Source organism: Sebastes fasciatus, chromosome 16 (genome assembly GCF_043250625.1).
Source record: "Sebastes fasciatus isolate fSebFas1 chromosome 16, fSebFas1.pri, whole genome shotgun sequence".
Classification (NCBI taxonomy): Eukaryota; Metazoa; Chordata; class Actinopteri; order Perciformes; family Sebastidae; genus Sebastes; species Sebastes fasciatus.
Genome location: NC_133810.1, coordinates 27,730,833 through 27,753,970, shown reverse-complemented (window position 1 = coordinate 27,753,970; position 23,138 = coordinate 27,730,833). Strand labels below are relative to the sequence as shown.

At 38.6% G+C, this 23,138-nt stretch overlaps 1 protein-coding gene across 9 annotated transcripts in view; it reads right to left on the bottom strand.

Annotated features, from left to right (window-relative positions):
* The window catches only part of tspoap1 (TSPO associated protein 1), a 79,538-nt gene that overhangs the window by 37,013 nt on the left and 19,387 nt on the right, over positions 1 to 23,138 (bottom strand). For all 9 annotated transcript variants that reach the window (XM_074610099.1, XM_074610100.1, XM_074610105.1 and 6 more), the window contains 4 exons: positions 12,601 to 12,708; positions 12,087 to 12,215; positions 9,120 to 9,296; positions 7,409 to 7,588 (listed from right to left, as the gene is read on the bottom strand). In XM_074610099.1, coding sequence (XP_074466200.1) covers positions 7,409 to 7,588; positions 9,120 to 9,296; positions 12,087 to 12,215; positions 12,601 to 12,708 — 594 coding nt within the window. The remainder of the gene's footprint in view (positions 1 to 7,408; positions 7,589 to 9,119; positions 9,297 to 12,086; positions 12,216 to 12,600; positions 12,709 to 23,138) is intronic.

Genomic DNA, 23,138 nt, shown 5'->3' with positions numbered 1-23,138 from the left:
TGCTTTTTACTCCACTACATTTCTTTATTTAGAAACATTTTTTTAAAGATTTTTAAAATGTATTACATTTTTTATTTCTATGCATTTAATGTATTCTTATTTTATTTTTTATTTGTCTTGTGTATGTTTGTATATTAATATAGTTATGTATCGTTTATGTTTCATGAAAGTCGAATAAAGAATGTGCAAAAAAAAAGAAATGATGTTGTATTATTATAGATTCAGCTTCACCTTTACTAGCTGAAATATTAAAGTGATACACATTTAAAGCATTGCTAATTATAATCCAATAATATATATTACTCTGCATAATCAGTACTTTAAGTATATTTTGATGCTAATACTTTTATTAGTTTTTCTTAGATTTTGAACAGAGTTTTTCTACACTGTGGTATTACTACTAAAATATTTTAGAATTTCTTCCACTTCTGCATATATATATATATATATATATATATAAATATAAATATATATATATATATATATATATATATATAATTATAAATATAATTATAATATATATATATATATATAAATAATTATATATATTTTTATATATATATATATATATATAAAAATAATTATATATATTTTTTCGATATTTATACATTTTATATAACTATATATATATAATCCCTATACAAATTTGAACAAACCCCATCATTTGAATTATTATTCCGCTACTTGTGCAGCTATTCTTTGCATTAAGTAAACCTGATTCAGCTTAATTACTCCTATCACAGGTGACTTTAAGGAGAATCTAAACTTTAGATTGAGCCACACAGTGACAGTAACACATTACAATCAGCATTGACACATATTGCCGTCACCCTGCAGGTGAAATCCCTTAAAAGAGCAAAAGGGAATGCGAGAGCTCACAATGATGAGCTCAGAGCAAATATAATCAGGTTTCAGGCGACGTATGATATAATTCCAACATGGTTCTGAGGGATGAGCACAGAGGGGGGAATATTATATAATGCCTCATTTATACAATGTTACGAGGAATAAAGGGACTGTCATAGAGAGCATTAGACCGAGGCTTAGGCTTTTATGAATCATTTCAAAAGGTTTATGTGCCAACACACTAACCTAACAAAACTTAGTGTGACCTAACAAGCTGAGCATGTTTCAGAGGTTTCACTTGGTCATGGCGCAGTGTTTAATTCTCTGTTCTCATATGGACAATTAAGAGAAAAGATCAACTGAGTCAAATGTTCCAACTAATTCAAATAGCGTTCTTTACAGTTCTGAGCAAACATAGTCATGGATTTTGAAATTTTTTGAAGCAAAACTATAATGGGAACAAAATCAAGCCTTAGTGGCACATTGTGTCATTGCTCTAAAATATATGAGCTGAAAGAGCAGGTGTTGAAGGAGTACAAAAATGGGTAGGCATTCCTGTACCCACTTCATAGTGCCTAAATTCATTTCATGTCTGGCCTCATGGTTTAATGTGTATATATGCATGGTCTGATGCTGTGTATTGTACTGTGTATATATTGCATATTGTATTACATGTGTGTATTGTATATTATAAATAACAATATCCGCATATACGAAAAGATAACAACTAGTCAATATGATTAAGATAAATATGTAAGTAATGAATTTGTATTTTGATTAAGATACAATATAAGTAATGAATTCTTGATTGATAATGAATTTATATTTTTTATATCAGTAATTCATTTATATTTGTGTATGACAGAGGTAAAAGTTAATAATCATTATATTTAGACAAGTTTAGGAAAATTAATTAGAGTACTGTATATGTTTAGCTCAATAAGGAAGCTGGTTAATTATCAATGAATGATTTATGGAGAAGGGGTGGGATTAAATAAGTTTGTACTTCTTCTCACTCCTTTTGTAAACCAAGACATTAAGTGTTTGACAATTTCTTTTGCTTATGCTTTTCATTTTATGTAAATATTACTTTTTTTCTGGCTTTCCACTTGTTTGTATGATTATTCTCTTTTTTTATTTTTTTTTTTTATTTTACAATTTACAATTTTGAAATGAAAAATTAAATGTCTGTTGGTTTTAATAGGAATTTTGGGTTGATTTTGTTTTTTTCAATTAATTGTCAATGGATATTCAATTCATTTCTTATACATTTTGAGCAGTGGGGATTCTTATTTAAGAAGATAACTATCTAAATTTATCCTGCAAAAAAACCCATCCTTCAGAGCATCACCAGCTGTTTCAATCCCACAGAGGAAACGCCTATTACCTTAAACTACTTTTATCAATTCAAGAATATTTAAAATTATATTTGAATGTGGGTGAAAGGATGAAGAGCATGATTAAAATGAGTCCCCAAAGAACCACGCAGCCTATAGACTATATACATACATTGAATAGATAAATCATTCCGTATATTTGCAAGAATTTTGTGCTTGCATTGGCCTTAACTAGTCACAGTCAATCAGTGTTTTAAAATAAATCACCATCTATAATAAATATTTGCATTAATATAAAGCTGAATAATATTGAACAATTATAATAAAACATACCCTTCTTTAAAGGGAACATGGTTTAAAGATCCAGTTTGTAGGATTTAGGATCTATTGGCAGAAAAATGGAATATAATATTCATAACTATGTTGTCATTAGTGTTGCACCGCCGTGTTTTTGCATCGGCAACCGTAGTTTTCCTACACGCTTGGCACATGAAAGAAGTTTCCATTCCACCGCTAGATGCCACTAAATCATACACACTGGTCCTTTAATAATTGTATACAGCAGTCATTTTTCCAAAAGGTTTTCTTTGCATTTTGAAAGTTTCTTTTCTGTTTTTGAGGCTTAAGCGTATAGCTGGTTCCTGCCCTCGAACAGTCTCATCAAGCCATCCAAAAATGTGACGTTATAGTAAAACTCTATATTATTTATTTGTTGATTTATTGTGTCCGTGTTGGTCTTTCATTCAAATATGAATTATCAACCAACCAGTCAATGTCAGGTAGGTGAGTAGGTGGTCAAATTCAAAGATGCTATGGTTAGCTTCAGCTTCAAATCCAATATATCAGCTCCAGCTTTCAAAAGCTCATTATTAGCTAACTTCTGCAGCACGGGGCGTTCCAACACACTCTGCAGACAAATACACATCGTTGCTGAAGCCACTGGAGTCAAATGAAATCATCAATGACAATAATCCGGTAGGAGAAAAGCTGGTTGCAGCTCTGAGTGAATATGTGCTGGATCCATACTTATCTGCAATTAATATATCATCAATTACAGCTAACAAGCGCTAATATTCTACAGATTAATGCTGAATGAGGAGCTAGGATGCTAAATATAATATTTCTTGGCATGCAAACTTGTTTAATTGTAACAAGTATAACTTGTACAAGCACTTTTATTTTGTGCATAGGAGCTTTAACATTTTACATGCATACACCTGTTTGCTATGCATTCAAGCACTGAGGCCTAAGTCAGGCTTTCATACAGTATCATGTATGTAAATATCTATAAATGTAAGACAGTTCCAGCTTGATTGAATGTTTTGGTCACCTCCTACATTTCCTTGCTGTTTTATTTTTTCAGTTAAATATTACAGGCAACCTGATGGAGGAATCTTATTTTGGTATGTCTTTTGGCTTGAGTGGGTCATGACAGACAGGTCAATACAGTACGTCCTGATGTATCAATAACACACTAGTGCTTGTTTAAACTTTGAAAATACAGAAATCCGAAACGCTTTCTTGTTTTGTCTCTACTCCTGTGTTTTTTTTTGATATGACACGATGAACTGAACTTCTTTTAAAATTGAAATGTTTATTATATTATTATAAGGATTTGGAATGAGTGATCGTTGGCTCCTCTGACAATACTGGCATCATATGAAACTAGAAAACCTAAGGAATCCATTGGTACCAACCCTGTCACACTAGCTTCGCCTTGCAAAGGAGGCTAAATAACGCTACAAATGAATGCTACATTTTGGTTAGGAGAAACTGGCATGGCCATTTTAAAAGGGGTCCTTTGACCTCTGACCTCAAGATATGTGAATGAAAATGGGTTCTATGGGTACCCACGAGTCTCCCCTTAACAGACGTGCCCACTTTATGATAATCACATGCAGTTTGGTGCAAGTCATAGTCAAGTCAGCACACTGACAGCTGTTGTTGCCTGTTGGGCTGCAGTTTGCTATGTTATGATTTGAGCATATTTTTTATGCTTAATGCAGTACCTGTGAGGGTTTCTGGACAATATCTGTTATTGTTTTGTCTTGTTAATTAATTTCCAATAGTAAATATATACATACATTTGCATAAAGCAGCATATTTGTCCACTCCCATGTTGATAAGAGTATTAAATACTTGACAAAATCTCCCTTTATGGTACATTTTGAACAGATAGAAAAATGTGTGATTAATTTAAGATTAATCGCAATTAAATATTTTAATTAACAGCCTTATTTAAAACAATAAATAAAGTGAATACTGAAATCCTGCTGAATGTGTGCAGCCATATGAATCATTATCAGTCATGATGATGAAGGATTCAGCCATGTCTAAAGTCTATCTCATGTCGAGGTGTTGCATGTTGCACAGTGCTTCACACGGTGAGGTGCCACTGTGTACACTCCACACTGATGTGGTCCATATATACTAAAGGATCAAGTACACCTTGGGCCCATGCGTACTAAAGCAGGGTCAGATCCCATGCAGCAGGCCCTGAATGCCATAAGCACATTGGTGTAATCCCTGCAGACTACTGAAACGGGTAACTGGATCACTTCTTTTAAAAGCACCTTAATGGATTGGCCTGGCCGTTGATTTTCTTTTTTTAATACGGAGCATATCGATGTCCACCAATCAAACGCTCTACCACCCTGTCGCTAAGTCGGCCCGTCCAAATTCTGCATCTGGAAGCTCCAAAATATGACAGTTATAAAAGCAGGTTTGTCACAGGCTGCCCTTGACTAGGCCTCATGCATGTCCCGTCTTTCTGATTCGTAAGAAAGTGGCAGTCCATCACAGACATGGATGGGATTTAGCACAGGATTTACAGAAATGAATACGAAAAAACAACAGACCTAAAAGAAAAATCCCCTTGTTATACCAACATGGGGCATGTAACATACTAATAATCTTCCAGAATAAACCGGCGTTTAATATCTAACACAAATGCAACACTCGCCGCCTTGAGCCAATTCTCTCACACCCCCGATTCGTCATGACACTGATTAGTTTTCAGTGTTAAGTCTCAACTTTGAGTCCTGCAGGGCTTCAGGCTCGCATCCAAGCAGACGCATATGAGGTTTAGCCGAAGAGAACTACGGCGGCGGGCCGACACACGGAGACAACAAAACTCAACAAGACAACCTACCCCTTTCGTGTGATCTGTGGCAACGTCAAGGCTCCCCTTGGCCTGCTAGTTATCCAGAGCAGGGCGAGATAGAAGAGTCTTTAGTGCGGCTGGAGTCTTACCTACCATCCAAAACCCTCTCACCGCTGCCACAGCAACAGAGAGCGGATTACTGGACTGTACCATTCTGTTGTTAGAGGGGATTAGAGTTCACACAACATGGCCCCTTTCTGGGTGTGCGTGTGCCACTGGGAGTGCGTGTGTGCGTCCCACAAACGGGAGATTACCACAATCGGCATTCTCATTTGAGCTTCACAGGCAGAGAATTTACTCTACTTCACAGGCAATTTTACAAAAATATCCATTAATAAGATGTATCCCTTTAAGTGATGCAAACTGATATTAATACACCTTTCAAAAGGATAACATTTAAACAACCTATAACAGATGTTCAGATGTGTGGCCAACTAAATTTCAAAATTACAAAATAACGTCCTTTCTGCAATATGTATCCTTTTTATATATTTATGATGTACAGAATGTGTGCATCACTTCACCGGTGAATAATTGTTTCTAAGAAGCGAACCGAGAGAAGATCAGTATTAAATGAAGAGAGGATCAGAGTGTGAGACTTCGGTATCTTTGATCAGGCCCAAGTTCAAGGCAGGGAATCATCTCATTATGGCTTGTGGCAGATTAGTATCAGGGCCCAACGACAAGCCATTATATAACGCTGCAAAACAGCATCCATGCCAACATAAACATACACTAGGTTTTAGAGAAACTCTGTGGGCGGCGAATACTGTAATCCAAACTATACTGTAGTACCAACACCATCAACGCTCCTAGGTATAAAAACTAGGGTTGTCAATCGATTAAAATATTTATTTTAATAAATAAATTTTTTATCTGTTCAAAATTAACATTAAAAGGGAGATTTGTCAAATATTTAATACTCTTATCAACATAGGAGTGGGCAAATATGCTTGCTTTATGCAAATGTATGTATATATTTATTATTGGAAATCAATTAACAACACAAAGTCTAGAAACCCTCACAGGTACTGCATTTAGCATAAAACAATATGCTCAAATCATAACATGGCAAACTGCAGCCCAACAGGCAACAACAGCTGTCAGTGTGTCAGTGTGCCAGTGTGCTGACTTGACTATGACTTGCCCCAAACTGCATGTGATTATCATAAAGTGGGCATGTCTGTAAAGGGGAGACTCGTGGGTACCCATAGAAAACCATTTTCATTCACATATCTTGAGGTCAGAGGTCAAGGGACCCCTTTGAACATGGCCATGCCAGTTTTTCCTCGCCAAAATTTAGCGCAAGTTTGGAGCGTTATTTAACCTCCTTTCCGACAAGTTAGTATGACATGGTTGGTATCGAACGATTTCGTAGGTTCTAGTTTCATATGATGTCAGTATTCTCCGCCGCCTCTAAAATTGAGTCGGCTACAACCTAAAAATTGCAAGTTGCATTAATGCGTTAAAGAAATTAGTGGCGAAATGATATGCCTTTTTAAAAATTCTTAATATTTAAAAAATGATAGAATGATAGAATTTGCTTAGCTATTGTTATTGCTCATGTACAGTTGACTGACGTCATCAGTTTTAGTGTGCATAGACGTGGTTCTCTTATTCTGTGAACTGGAAGAAGAAAAAATACGTCATTTGTTTTATCAATATATGTATATCAGAATATTTCGGGAGGATGCTCAACATTATTTAAGAAAGAAAGCTGGGCAAACAATTCAATTTCAGGAAAAGTTTTGAAGGTAATGAGAAAGAAAAAGATAAGTTCTTTGTACAGTTAATTCTATTTTGGGAAACTTCCACATTTACGTTTATTTTCATTTATTTTTTTACTTAATTAATGTACCCCTGGCATGAGCAGTTTTTTTATGTATATATTGTTATTGTACTGTATTTTTTTAAATATAATAAATAATAAAAATATAAATTATAAATAATAATATAATAAATAATAATAATGATAAAGAAGGTTCTCTTATTAAAATCACTTAGGACCAACAGGGGTCAGCGTAGTGTTGTGCTGTGCTCTGATATGAGGGGATGACTTTACCTCTTCCTCCTCCTCCTCCTCAATTCCCCCACACTTCTGAGGGCCGCCGGGGTCGGGACTGTGGGCGTGCTGCTGTCTGGATGATGTGACCGACAGCTGCCTCTGGAGCCGCAACACCTCCTTCTGAGACTCCCTGAGAAGCCTCTCAAATTCCACTCTGCCAGATGGAACAGGGGAGCCCTACGCAGACAGACACAGACGCATGCATCAAAGACCGCCGCAAGATCGTAACATCATCAAGTCAGCACATTATTGGTGTTCTAATTTTACTCTGGGAGGCGCTACAGAACACTGTATGCCAAAATAACAAGACACAAGAACAGTTTCTACCCACAGGCCATCAATCTGAACACTTAGTCATACACTGTCAGTATCCCTTAAACACCAAATATCCGCTGTTATAGGTTATATGATATTTAATGCATATTTTTGCATATTTTTAGATTATAATTTAGTCTTTAATGCACATTTTTAGATTATAATTTAGTCTTTATTGCACATTTTTAGATTATAATTTACAGTCTTTAATGCACATTTTTGCACATTTTTAGATTATAATTTAGTCTTTATTGCACATTTTTAGATTATAATTTACAGTCTTTAATTCAAATTTTTAGATTATAATTTAAAGTCTTTAATGCACATTTTTAGATTATAATTTAGTCTTTATTGCACATTTTTTTATTATAATTCAGTCTTTAATGCACATTTTTAGATTATAATTTACAGTCTTTACTGCACATTTTTAGATTATAATTTACAGTCTTTAATGCGCATTTTTAGATTATAAATTAGTCTTTAATGCACATTTTTGGAAATATGTACATTTCATCTGTCACTTTATATACATATTATAATATGTACATACCTGTCACTGTAAATATAAATCCTACTCACTGTACATACAGTATATAGACATCTCCACACGTACATACTGTACATAATCATCCAGTCCATGTATATCCATCCGGTATTTATTTCTTTGCACTATTTGTATTGTTACAACTTCTGAACACTTGACTTATATATAGACATTTTATTTGTATTTATTTATTATTGTATTCTTTTATTCTGTTATTTTTATTCTGTGTAAGTACATTGAGAGGGCTGCATAAAACCGGAGTCAAATTCCTTGTATGTGTATACTTGTATAAACCTGATTCTGGTTCTAATTTTAGTTGTTAACATTTTCAAAATGCATCCCAACACTCTAAAATTGTGTTTAATAAATCCCTATAAATGAAAACAGTGATAAATATAACAGCCAGAGGGGACGCATGCAGTAAAACTGATTGTGGGTCGTGAACATCAAGTACTATCAAAGTCATCTCGTTGAGGTTGAACATGGGACCCAGCGCAGACACTCTCACTAGGTCAATAAACAGATCGCCCTGTAACACCCTTCATTATTAAACCCAGCAGATGTTCACACTCAGGAGAATGAGTTCTGGAGCGGTCAATAAAAACAGGCACTTAGAAAGGCAGCCTATTCCTGCACTGTCATCTAGTCATCAGCAGTGACGCAGCCTTTGTAATACGGGTTTAGGAGGGAGTTAGGACTTTAGAGTAGTACCCATGTTGTCCAGCAGAGAGCGAGCTTGTGGCAGAGATGATGAGCTTACATGGAACACTGTCTGGGGTTAAAAACTTGGAAGAGCAGTGAAGAAGACCACAGTTCAAACTAGTTACTTTGGAGTTGTATTAGAAATACCTTGGTGGTGCCCAGCCGTTCCTCCAGCTCTCTGCACTCTTGCTGTAGGGCAGCAATCTCTTTGTCCTTAGACAGCAGCGAATCGGCATGCTGGGCGAGGTCACGAGCTCGCTGACGGGCGAATGCTCTCTTATACTGCTCCACCGACCCGGGTCTCATCAGTGACGGGGAATTCACCTGTACAACAGCAAGAAGGAAATATGTATTAATCCCCAGAAAGTATTTCATAGAGGAAGACAGTGTGAAACATTTTTTAAATTACTTTTTAAACTTTTACATGAACCAAGCTCTTTTAACATTATATAGTATATATATATATATATATACTGTATATATATATACATATTTACTACTTGTCTATACATACTTTATTCCTGTCTACACTCTGTGTACATATATTACTTCTCCTCACGCATATTCATACTACATCCTGCTTACATTCAGTTTTCCCATCTGAAAAACTGTCTTCCACAAAGTTACAAATGTACATGTACATTACTATTTTATATTTACTAATGTTTATAGTTTTTAAGCCCTAAATTTAAATGCACTATTTTATGCCTTAGATTCTGATCATTCTGTTTTACTTTTACTTTAATTTCCCCTTTTATAAATACATATTTTATGAGCATTGTTGAACGAACCTGAGACCAAAGATTTTCATTGCCAATGACTGCTTTGCTGGAATTGACAGATAAAGAACCTTGAACCCTAGTGGTATGCAGGAATGGCTGCTGTAGATGTCTGGTGGTGCAGGGTCAGCAGAGCTACTAGTACTGTCCTATATATAGTCAAAGATCAGCAAAGAACAGCTAGAAAATCATACAATATCACACAGGAGCAGCATTATAAACAGACCCCAGTAAGGTAGTCAAATACTACAGTCCAGCCGCTGAACATGGAGCTTTCAATGATTTGTGAGAAATGTATGGCTCTCACTTTGGCTATAAGCAACTCCATTTCTAAAAACATCATTAGATTAGGTCCAAAACCAGGAGTTCAATACATGCAAGTCTTTAAACGTATAGTTGGTGTAGATTTATCAGAGCTACATGGCCTTCAGAGAGCAGCAGGAGGGGAGGGAGGAGGAGGTGAACAGGTGCACTGAGAATAACAACGCAGCCAGTGACCGTAGCAGCCTGGACAGAGATGGGTGGTCCTTTAATTGTTTGCTAGACTACTGTGTTCTTCACTACCGGTCTTCAGGAGAGACTTGTGCCGGAGGCTCTTTCCACACTCACGACCCCCCCTACTCTGTTACGTCAAAAGCCTGCTTCAAATGCCCGCTTCAGACTTCAAAGAGAGAAACCGTGCATCATGCAGCTTTTCATTAGAATAGTATTACAGTATCTGATTTTATTATGATGTTCAGGTCTGTTTTTAAGAGAAAAGGACTGTGATAAATGCAAATGCAGATTTCTTTACTCAGATTTTATACACATATATACACACCATATGGTGGTCAGGTGGTGTGTTATTTATACTATGACAGTTTTCCTCCTTTAATCAAATAAATTGCACTATATTGCCTTGCTACAGTATCGCAATATATTGAATCGTAACCCGTGTATACAATACGGATCGTATTGCCAGATTCTTGCCAATACGCAGCCCTAATGCTGATGTCTCCATCAAAAGTGATCTGGATCTAAACATCTGTATTCCGTCAATAAAGAGATGCACAGAAACGCTGCATGAGCATTCAGACTTACTGTATTAAAAAGTAGTCAAGGGACTAAGGGCATACATTTTGCTGAAACTACTGTACATTTTTGTGTTTTTAAGCAATTCACCCCAATGTTGTCTGCGTTTCTACCGTGGTCTAAAGACATGTGAAGATTAAGCAAATTAGTCCACTGATGTATGAAAAAGCAACATGACATAGGACGAGGGCTGCTGGTGGTCACGGCCGTAAACACACTCTGCAGCCTGCAGCTCAGTGTGTCTGCCTGTTTCGTCTAAATTTATTATTATTATTATTATTATTTATGTTATGTCTCAATGCAACGATATTTACTGCTGCATATATTTACTGGTGAACGTTGGATGTAATGAATGAAATGCAGCAGGGGAAAATGGAACTACGAGCGTCCGGCTCCACAGTAAATCATCTGTTGAGTGTTTGATGGTTATTTATTTGTGCTTTAGAACGTAACCGCTGAGACACAATCAGAAAATAACTTTTCTTTCTCTCATTTACAGCACCAACGCGTTGTCCCCCTCTTCTAACGTCGAAGCTGTACATGAGTTGAAGCCGCTGAAGCAGCAGTGCTGTGTGTGTGTGTTTCACCAATCAGCGACGGTCATCCCTGCAAACTCCACCCTGACTCCACGACCAGGGTCTTTTTGGGGGGTAAAAAGGCCTCATAGAATGTCCCTGGAACTTAATTTAGTCACTGGTTCCTGTGGTCGAAACACAATGAGTTCCTCAAAAGGTTCTTAGTTCCAGGAGAAAGTTCCTGCGGTGGAAACGGGGCTTATGTGGAGGTTACAGATGATACCTAACTGGCAAGCTATGTTGTAAAACAAGACAACTACAGTAAACGAAAACATCCATCATATCAGGTTTTTAAATATTGTATTCAAGCAATGTTTCATGAGGAATGTAAATGTTTATCATCCTCGACCGTTAAGTTTCATCTTTAGTTTGCTTTATGTAATCTTTTTTTGCTGCATCTCTTTTGGAGAGATATTACATCTCGAGAGACTTCCTACTGAAAACTGAGTTCTTGCAGCCGGTTTTAGTGAAGCTTTAAATTATTCAATAGGATGCTGATATTTTTCAACAAGGCTCCCATTCATCACATCCTGAACTATTCCATTCAACTCATCACCGGACATTGTGGTGATGTGGTGATTTTGCCTGATAATGAGTCGCTCTCCAGCGTTTAGGTCACAGTCAGGGCAAACGCCGGGAGACGCAGTTCGCTGTGAAACTGTTAAAAGTGTTTGATTTGTGCCGTTTACCACTCTGAGGTTGGCCTCCTGCAGTTTTCGCGCCCTCTCCTCCAGCCTCTTGGCGAGAACAGACAGTTCCGTGTTCTTTCTCCTCAGCCGCCTGACCTTCTCCTCGGTCTCTGGGGCGCTGCTCTTCCGCTAAACAAATGTGAAACAAATATCATCATCATCAGACAACGCCTGCAGCGAACACAAACGCAGCAATGACGAGTCACAAAAACAGTTATTCAGGACGGCTTATTAATGGCTTGAAGAGGGATTCAGTGGAACACTTCCTACTTTTATATCATCTGCAGTGGAAATTCAAAATACACATGGGGAAAGGCCAACACACTGAGGAGACAATTATCTATTTATAAACTGAATAAATGACGGTGAAAAAAGAAGCAGAGCAAGTAACAGCACCTAACTGAAACAATGCACGTTTAAAATGTATTGTTCGCTGTTCCTTTTTTTCTGCACCTGGCCTACTTTCTAGGAAGCCTTCAGTCAAGACTGCATGCTCTGTTATTTTTAGTCTCACCAGCAGGCCATTCTCCTCCCTCAGTGTGGAACAAGTCTTCTCCAGCTCATCGAGGGCTCGCAAGAGTTCAGAGTTCTGACGCACCAGGAAGCCGTAGTCAGTACCATTCTGAAAAACAAGCACAACACAGACAGAGTTTACCAACTACAGGCTTTTCATGTTTTTATAAAACACCATCAGTATCAGTGTATCTGTTTCTTTATTTAGAGTGAAACAGGGATCGAGTTTCATTTCTCTAGAACTGCTTCAATCATGATTCATCTCCCTCTGCCAATGTTTACATAGAGCTATCTAATGGCGGCTGACAGATGATAGCCCAGTGAAAAGGCTTTTCATTAGACCAACTCAATCAGTCTACCACTGGCACTGAACACTTAACTACAGCACACCAACTCAGCATAAGAGGAAGGAGAGCTCTGCGCTCATATTGAGCTATGAAGAGAGATGAAGGAGAGACAGAGCAAGAGAGAGGACAAGAAAAAAAAGAATCAAGGAAAGGAAATCACATACAGTGGACACTTCCTGTTTTTATTAATTTTGTTATTTTACATATTTAATTTTTTTTGTCATCAGTCTACACGCTGCACCCCATGGTGACATTCTCTTCCTTGCAGATGCTCTTTCAAATTGGACAGGAAAACTGTGATCTTCAGGTCTCTTAAAGGAACAGTGGGTAGCATTACGGGGGTCTATTGGCAGAAATGGAATATAATATTAATAAGTATGTATTAATAAGTATATTTTCTTTAGTGTATAATCACCTGAAAATAAGAATCTTTGTGTTTTTGTTACCTTAGAATGAATCGTTTATATCTACATAGGGAGCGGGTCGCTATTTTGGCTCTAGAGAGGGACATTCCCATTTCATGTTGGCCACCGAAGTTCTCCTACATGCTTGGCACACGGGGGAAGTTTCAGTTGGTTGCAATCTGCAACCTCACTGTTAGATACTAACAAAATCCTACACACAGCAACTTTAAAGTGAGGATTTGTCTCAGGCGTCAGGTCTGCACCTAAAAGCCAGGACACTCAGGACTTGAGCAGCGCGTGGCGGCCACACCAGCAGCGTTTCTACTATTGCTACTGTCAGCCTTTTCTTTCTACATCTACTGCCTTTCATAATGGCAATTTCATTTCATTATAAATGTAATTCATATTTATCTTAAGACAGAAAAAGGTTAAGAAGTGTGTGCTCATTTGTAAATAATAATAATAATCTACAATTAAAAGCTCTCTACTCTATTAATTTATGGAGCCGTGCAAGTCACTTCACTTTTTTTTCCCACCACTGTCCTGCAAATATTTCAGAGTAAAGCCTTGTGTTAACAAATGAAGGAATTCTGTCCACAGTTTGAAACGGAAACAGGAAGTGTTGAGTTGAAAATAAATATTTACTTTCGTCCATGTCTGTGACATACTGTATTCTACAGATATAGATATTGAAACTGAAGTAATGTTGCTGGTATGATGTCAATAGACTTTCAAAAGATCATTTTAAGGGTCTATCTTTGCTGTGAATCGCACCTGAGCCGTGCTGCTCTAACCAGTTAACATGGAAGGCGAAATAAAAGGCAAGAGGTTCTGTGACGCACACGCGCTGCTCACGCATCCTATGTGGCCCGGAAATAAATACACTTTATGATGTTTTATAGAACTGTAATAATCCTGGGTGTTACACAAATGAGCTCGTTATCTTGTGAGCTCTTAGTGAAAGGACAAGCTAAACAAAGCAGCAGTAAATGTGACAGTCAATGTGGTGATCAAGACTGTCATTGGTAACCCCCCAACATACAATACATGGACTAAGAAGGTATGGGAGATTTACCAGATGAGACTGTATCTACTATCTATTTATGAATATACAAACACCCTGTCACCCATGTGGAGGAAACCTTGAAATGGTGGAAGAATGGAAGATTGGTCTTTCAGTTGAATGGAACCGATGATGGCCCCCTGCCGCTGTGACGGGGATGCTCTGCTCTAAATGAGCCCCGAGGCTCAGAGGGAAGAGCTTGAGAGTGGACCTGGCACACATGAATGTGATGGCTGCAGCGAGAGCAGATGGACAGACGGGGTGAACAGATAAGCTGGAGGTAAAGGGAGGGTTTGTCCTCAGAGTGAAACACAAAAAAAAGGTAATACTGCCTCATGTTACCTGTCTGTGGTCTGCACGTCCCTATCCACAGCTACTGTACTGCAGCATCCACAGACAGATGAAGGAAAGGGCCTAGACAGTGGTAGACCACATATCTCAGCATGACAAAAGCACACAGATGGCTCCACATGTGAATCACCAGTAAACCTGTCTCCATAATACTCCTGGGATCTCATTACTAACCTGAAACAGCCCTCTGCCACAATCACACGTTTCTAACGGCTCAAAAAGACTAATGTAACATTAAACATCCGGATGACATGGTGCGCTCTAAAAATCATGTGACATCATCTTGTGAGATTATGTTGTCTTGGTAACGGCAGATGATGGGTGATCTGGTGGCTCCCTCGAGGGTTTTTAATGCTCCCATACCTGTTATTTAAGTCAACACTAATGACCAGCTGTTTACTAAACCAGCAGCTGAGGCTCCAGCGTGTTCATCTTCCAGTGCTATTGTGATGGTAACATCCCGTCTGAATATCTAGTCAGTGGGTTACAAACTAGAGCCAGACAGACCATATGTTTTCAAGGAAAGAACATACTGACTGAAATCATTAACACATGATCTGGTGAGGAATATAATTTACAAAAAATAATAAAGTACAACTGTAGAAGTAGTAGAATGGGACAATAAATGATCTGCACAAACTTCAAAAGTGCCGACATTTTAAAGATAGTTGTGGGACACAATGCAACGGCCGTTTCCCTTAAATAAGTGCATGTTTAAGTGAATTTCCAAAACTGTCTAAATTAGCTTGCAGTCAAAGCAAAGATGTGATCACTATTCGTCACTGTAGGCAAAAAAAGATGCTTCACGGACGACATTTATAATCAATACAGGCCGTGACTCAGCAAGTGCCTTCTCCTTAAACTTGAATGCTCTCTTTGGGCTCATCTTGGCACCAGCTAAGATACTGGAAGACAAAATGTAATCTCATCATTATGGTTGAGCATGATGGCGCATCAAATATTAGACAAGGAAACTACTGAAGCTATTACACCACTTTCCATTTAAGTTAACGCCTTAAAATGATAGGTTGGATTTTTTAAACTGGGTTTGTATGAAGTACTTATCCATAGTCAGTGTATTGGCTATAGTAAATAGGTGGGCCTTTCTTTTAGGTGGCTGAAACACGCTTTGGTGCTGCCCCGTCCACAGCAGAACATTGCTTTGCCCCAGTGCTGGTACTCCTGTCTACTTCTCCAAACAGGGGGCTGATCGTCATCTACTGTAGGTAATACACTGACTATGGATGAGAACCTCATACAACCCCCTTCCAAAAAGTCCAAAGTATCCTTTTAAGATTACCATGAAATCAAACCTCATTTTTGATACTTTATCTGGTCGGTATTTTTTCTGTGATAGCCAGTCAATCTATTTACATTTGAACATTCAACCACAGGGTGGCATTTATTGTGAAGAAGCCACAAGAAACGCCACGGTCAACACACAAACAGACAAACACTAACCCTTTCATACATTGTGTGAGAATCCCTCTCCTCACCCTCCTTGGATGATGTATTATAGAGCACATAGAGAAGCTGCACACTAAAGAGTATAGCTCGTCATAAAACCCTTTGAACAGCACTTCATGACCGCACCATTAGCTTTGTTGATGATACGGGGATTTTTCAGGGACGCTGCTATTTCAACTGTCTTGGTTTGATTCATCTCCTGTATGGGAATGTTAGCGATAAGGGAGTGCTTGAAAGGAAAAATATCTGGTAAATCCTTAAAATCTATTGTTTCTTGCTTTCAATGTGAATATGGTAATAATATAATGGTAACCAGCCAAGTTTACATCTGTCCAAAATGTCATCCCTTTTGTCCTGTTACACATGTGTGTGAAATTGTCATAATTAGCACATGAATTCTTGAGTTAAGGCCAAAAATGTGTTTTGTGAGGTCGCAGTGACCTTGACCGTTGACTACCAAATCCCAATTAGTTCATCCTTGAGTCCAAGTGGATGTTTGTGCCAAAGATATTCCCTCCAGGCGTTCCTGAGATATCACGTTCACGAGAAAGGGACGAACGTACGTACTGTATGTACGGACAGACATAAACATAAGAAGACAAAAAAAGACAGAGATTGTCTCGTTTGTAACTATGGAGGGTGAAAATGAAGGAAACAGGGAGGTTTGAATAGCAGTGGAAAGCTTTTAACATGAAGCAGCAGCACAAAGTGTTCAGTCTGAATTATCGGTTGTCAGCTCAGCAGCAGACTTCATGACAGCTCTGATAATACAGAAAAGGAGAAAGGATCAGAAAACAGTGAGGCTGCTATCTGTGAGATAAAAGTAAGAATAGTCATGAAAAACTGAAACAATCCCACAAACTACAGCAAGTCCTGTGTTACACAGGAGATAGAAAACTGAATGTAATGGGTATATAAAAGCGTCTCTGACTTTATAAAGTAGTATCACAGCAATGTTAGAGGTGACACACCACAGGGTGCTGTAACTTGGCCAATGGCAAAAGGACACACAACACCACTAAATGTCATTGAAGTGATGCTAAAAAACTACAACTAGCAGAAATAGTTGCAGCCTAAACTAGTTTTTCAGATTTAAGAAGAGTTATGTTGCTTTTTCTACACAGCAAACACCGTTAAATTGCTTTAGAGAGAGAGTTAGCCTCAGCTCTCAGATGAGCCTTTGTGTCCTTGAGAGTTTATTTTGCCATCAGTTAAAAGGAGCCGGTCCCAGTGTCCCAGTCTTCCTCTCAGGACGACGACGCTAAAGCCCAATCAATCAGCTCAGAGGAAGGCCAGCCAGAGTGAACTCAGCCTCCGCCTGCCTCCATTCTGATTCTAATGATGTTGGAATCCGTCCATGTCTTGTAATTGTTCCCTGGGAATCACACCGCAATACACCGGAGGCTTTTCTTTAGGCATGAGGTAATGCCGGCTTCTTACGGACTAAAAACCCGCCCTGCCCTCGCTTCTCTTGCTGCCACAGAAATAGGGGCTGCAGGTGGTGAGGTCCACTCAAGGCCAGTGTATTAGCATTCAGCCAGTTCTCCTCTCTCGCTCTCTCTGGCAGCAGGGCTGTTTTCATACGGGCCTGGCTCGGGAAGCGAGGCAGATGTAACTCAGTAGCAGGAGGGCAGGGGTCTCTACACAAACGTCTGTCAGGAGAGCCTGAGCCTGGTGGCAGGGCAGACGGGCCTAATGGAGCCGTCTCCCTGTGCTCTGTTTGAATCTGTCTGCAATCATTGTGGATGAACGCAGATAACTGAAGGGAGGACTGATTATAAAACACACATTCACACCACACACACTGCACAGACACTGCTTAGCATAATGCTACTGTCGACAGCCCGCGGGGCCCAGAACACATTATCATGTACCATACTATTGTAATCATTTTTAAGTTATTGTTGTATTGTATCAATAGCTGTCAAGATGGGAAACCTAATTATTCTATTTGATTGTGAAGATGGGAAAAAGGTTGGTGTGTGTGTCTAAACTGTATATATACTGTAGATGGATGACGCGTCTCCACTTCTGTTTCACTGAAGCTGAAGATGCTCTAACTTCCGTTTCACCGGGACTTTAAGGAAGAATTCATCTGAAATTCAAACTAAGACATAATTATGCAAATAATACCTGAAATGAACTGCACAGTAAGCCAAAATTGACGGATTCCTATCTTAGTCCCGTAGGACTGATTTTGCTGTGAGAGCTCCGGAGCGACTGCAGCTGATAAAAGCAGCGTGGATGAGGCTTCACTGATTGCTGAGATATTTTGTGCTGTGAAAAACCCTCTGTGGCATCTGGGTCAGGTTCTCATCACAACACCATTCTCTGGTGCTTTCTCTACCTAAGAAGAGGAGTTGAATCACTTTGGTCTTTTCAGATTATTAACACAAAAAACGCTGCTATACTTTCAGGTCTGTAAAACAGCTTTTCAGAGATAAGCCCCTTTCACATTAACATCTCACAGTGACACTGACACCTTTTCTGTATAGGAGATCTTTATGTGTGAAGACACTGATCCAGATAATAGACCTCAACAATGTTGCAGGTTCCACTTGTGAAAGGGACTCTGCTAAGTACACCCACTGAAGGACAAACTTCACCATCCCATGGCGACACAGCAGGTGGTTCCAGCACCAACATGTTACTGGTCTTGTTAGTAAATGCAACTGGAGCAATGCAGACTACAGACAATGCCACTTATCATAAAATTAGTTTTATAGGTCAAACAAAACAACCTAACTTGAGTCAATCTAAAGAAAGTTTATAAAAGTTTTTTCCCACGTGACCTGATGTAGGTTTCTGCATGATGACCTTGCTACATATGTATACAGCCTTATAGTCAGTGTATTAACGTCACACACAGTAACTTAGATGGCGGTCAGCATGCTCCCAGTTTGGAGAAGCAGACAGGAGTACCGGCACAGAAGCTAAGCAATGTACTGCTGTGGACGCAGCATTAGTTCAGATCCGAAAGTCACACAACAACACAAACAAAATAACTAACCGATCGATGCAGTGGTAGACTAGCAACTCCCGTGTTCTGAGAGGTAAAATGACTGTTTTTGTGAAAGGAGTCTTGTCTAATAACGGCTTCAGTTCCCCGTCGTAATCTGATGGCGAGGTAAAGAGGTGAAAACATTCTGAATATAGTGCACACATGAACTGATGTTTTTTTTCAGGTGGCTGAAGTACGTTTTTCTGCTGCTCCAGTCCACAGCCGCTTTACCTCGCCATCAGACGGCCTTTTGTGATGGGGGACTGAAGCCGTTATATCGCTCTCTTCAAAGCCACCAGACTACACTCACAAAAGCAGTAATTTTACCTTGCAGAACGCGGGAGTATATCTACTTACAACCCCACTTCAAAAAACGAACTTTCAATTATTTCCAAACTTAGCACAGCTGACATCGACTCAGCTAGTGATGGCGTTCACATTATTCATAACCTTATTGATCGGCTTTGATTAGCTTACTTTGGTAACCTGTGTCAATGCTTTTTGCAACAGCTGAGTTTCCATTTGAGAAAACAAGATCGAAACAGAACGCAGATCGACCTGCCCTTTAAAATAAAAGAGTAACATTAAAGACTGTCTTGTCTTAAAGAGTGTCTTGTTGCTAATTATCCACATGTATTACTTCTACTGTATTTCTTCTAACATGCTGATACGGAGAGCTTTGTAAAGAGAGCAGGCTGAATTGCCTCTTGATTATCTGGGTCAGTTGCTGTTTTATATGCCTCTACGGCTAAATGAAAATGGCTTAGGGGTTCTCTGGAATTCATCCCATTGCTCGGGCATTTTATTGCAAGCTCTGAAGTAGACACGCAGCAACGACACCGTCGAGATAGATTAGGGAAAAATAGCAGATAAAAAGTCTAATATGTCAAATCTTCATATTAAATTGGCCACTCTTGCTGTATGAAACGTCTTATTTGGAGCTTATAAAACCGCTCATAAGGAGACAATCAATATGTGAGGTAAGTGAGATATAAACAGAGTTACTGAGACAAATAAGGACGTTAATCAAAGCAGAAAATACTGAATTGCTCTAATAGCTCTATCAGAGCATGATCTATGACGGGGCCAGAACACACAGAACAGCGCTCATGCAGTAACTCCTAAATTTAGACTTTTCCATACTTGCAGCTTCAAAGTGTTTTATTGGCAATAGCAGTAAATATAACTTCACTGTGCATTTCTTTTAAATTATTCAGACATTCCTGCGGTGACCCTGAGAGCACAACACACTGTGAGGAAACACATGGAATGAGACAAAACACAAGCGAATGGAGAAAACATCATCACTTTGACAGCACTTGCACAGCCACAGTTGTCCCGTATTTCTCCCGATTTATGACACATTTTCAAAACTTCATTTCCTTTTCTTTATCTCAACCTGTTTCCGACTGTCCAGTATAAGCCCTACTGTTTCCACCCGGACGACAATAGAGCTACACCGAATGCCGTTTCCCGGAGGAAGAGATGCTTGTGACACATCACGGTCTGAGCTGCGCTCGCCGTACATCACGGAGTAATAATAGTTTATGCCAGAGTTTCACACAAGTTCAATTAAAAGTAAAAGTAAAATTAAAAGCCTATTTAACATACAAGTGTTGTTGCAGTGTACTTTTTATTTTGTTATTTTCATTCTTTAAAAGTCACCAGAATGCAGGAAACAAAGTCTCTGAAACAAAATTTTGTATATAGTATGTGCACAGCATTTCGAAAGAAAATGCTGCAATGTGAGAGGACAAAAAATATGCACAAAAAAACCCATACAGAAATGCTGCAAGTCACAGAGAAAATTAAAAAATGGTTTGATTAATTTAATATATATATATATTAATTTAATATATATATATATATTAAATTAATCAAACCATTTTTTTTCTTTCTTCATTTTAAAGATTCTGATTGCATGATTCACAATTTGAATTGGTAAGATAGCAATTAGCTAAAGGCGAGAGCTAGATTAACAGTAAATAAAGTATCTGAAATAATATCTGAATCATGCAACCTGAACGTTAAAAGAGCAAAAAAGAAACCACCACCGTGTTCTCGTTTTGCATCATTTTTTTGCACGTGTGCAAAAATTGGTAAAGATGTTTTCTCCATTTGCTTGTGTTTTGTGTTCCCTTATGTTGCAGTGCGTTGAGCTTTTAGGGCCACCGTACATTCTTCTGTTTAATTCTTCCTGACCTAGGAAGCCCCTATCTCCACTGCGTTTTATGGGATTTCCTGTATCACAAATGGTAAGCTGTCAAAATGAACATATGGGGGTGAGGGGGTTCTTCCTGAGAAATGAAAATGTAAAAACACTACAATATTTAGGCATCTTTGCAGTATTAATCAGCGTTTAGCATATTTGGCAGAAAGAAAAGCAGAAAAAAAATGCAGAAAACGTTGACAATAAATAAAGGCTATAAGGAAAGGAGGAGAGACACAATAGAGCACTTTAGTTACCCATCAACAAAGATCTGAATACATCATTAAACGTTCCATTTATTCGTACATATTCATAAGGTCCCACAACCAGATTATCCTTTTGTCTGGGATCCACGGCGAGGCATATGGAAATGTCTACACAGTCTGGTTTCACAGAAACGCCAACATCAGCAGTTTTAGCTGACAGCTAGAAATCCCCCACTATAAACCTCTAAGGAGCCGGTGAGACAAAGACACAGACATGCACATGGGCACACACACACGCACACACACAACACCACGTTCTGCCATTGTTAACTCTTTGTTGGATATGATATTTGAAGTGGCAGTATTAAAGCCATGTCAGCCATACAGTCTGTATTACAACCACAACCCATGCAACCCCAGGGTCTACTACTAAAGCAATACATCAATATACCACTACTTGGAAATATATGACAACCTTCACTGGTTTAGTTCTTGACAATGTTTTCCTACCATTCCCACTGAAACAGCACAAAGCTTACTTTTGGCAAGGCCTGGATGGAAACAAGAGTAACATATAATTCAGTAGGTCTGCTTTCTGCATACTCAAAGAAAGCAGTAACACAGCATTGAAGCATTAAAGGGAATTTTTGCAACATGATAATCATTGTTTTTATTACATACGTCTACTAATACTACTCCTTCTAGCTTCTTTATTTATATTTTTAAAAAGGGTACTTCAGTTTCTCCAATATAATAAATATAAGAGCTACCCTTCAAGGTACATTTTGAACAGATAAAAAATGTGTGATCAATTTGCGATTAATCGCGATTAACTATGAATCGATTGACAGCCCTAATTTTTATAAATGCACGAGCTGCAAGTGCTCGCTGCTGAGTTTCATTCAGCAGAGTCGCTCAGAGGATTGGCATGATGGAGGCAGTCTGCTGAATCTGGAAATGTGCCTTAATTAATCCCGGCTCATTCCGCTCCCGGTAATAATGGAAGGGGAAAGGCCTCCTCCTGTAGACCCAACCCTCCAACAGCACACGGTTGGAGATTTGACTCCTGAACTTGTTTTAATTACCAGCAGAGGCGAGAAACAGAGAACCTGTAACCAGGCCGCCCGTCCACTGAAGTGGATACTAATGGACTTCACGATATCAGTGGAGCATTACAACTTAGAGCCGAATCAATGACTCTCTTTATCTCCGTCTCCTACAGGACAACATCAGTGGTTTTCTAATGAGGTTCCCTGAACTGCTCTGCTGTCAAACATCCTCGAAAGACATGAAAAAAGTTAAATCTGTTTTGATCTCCTATGCCTTGTCTTCTACAATAGATAATATAATAGTAGTCTTTTTTTTTCTTACTTTATTGCCACCTACATACTGTATGTTGTGGTTTAATACTCCACTGCTTGTCTGTGCACATGGGTTTTCCAGTGCAAAGAAACAAAATGTTTGTCTCCAATGCTCTACTACTCCCCAAGC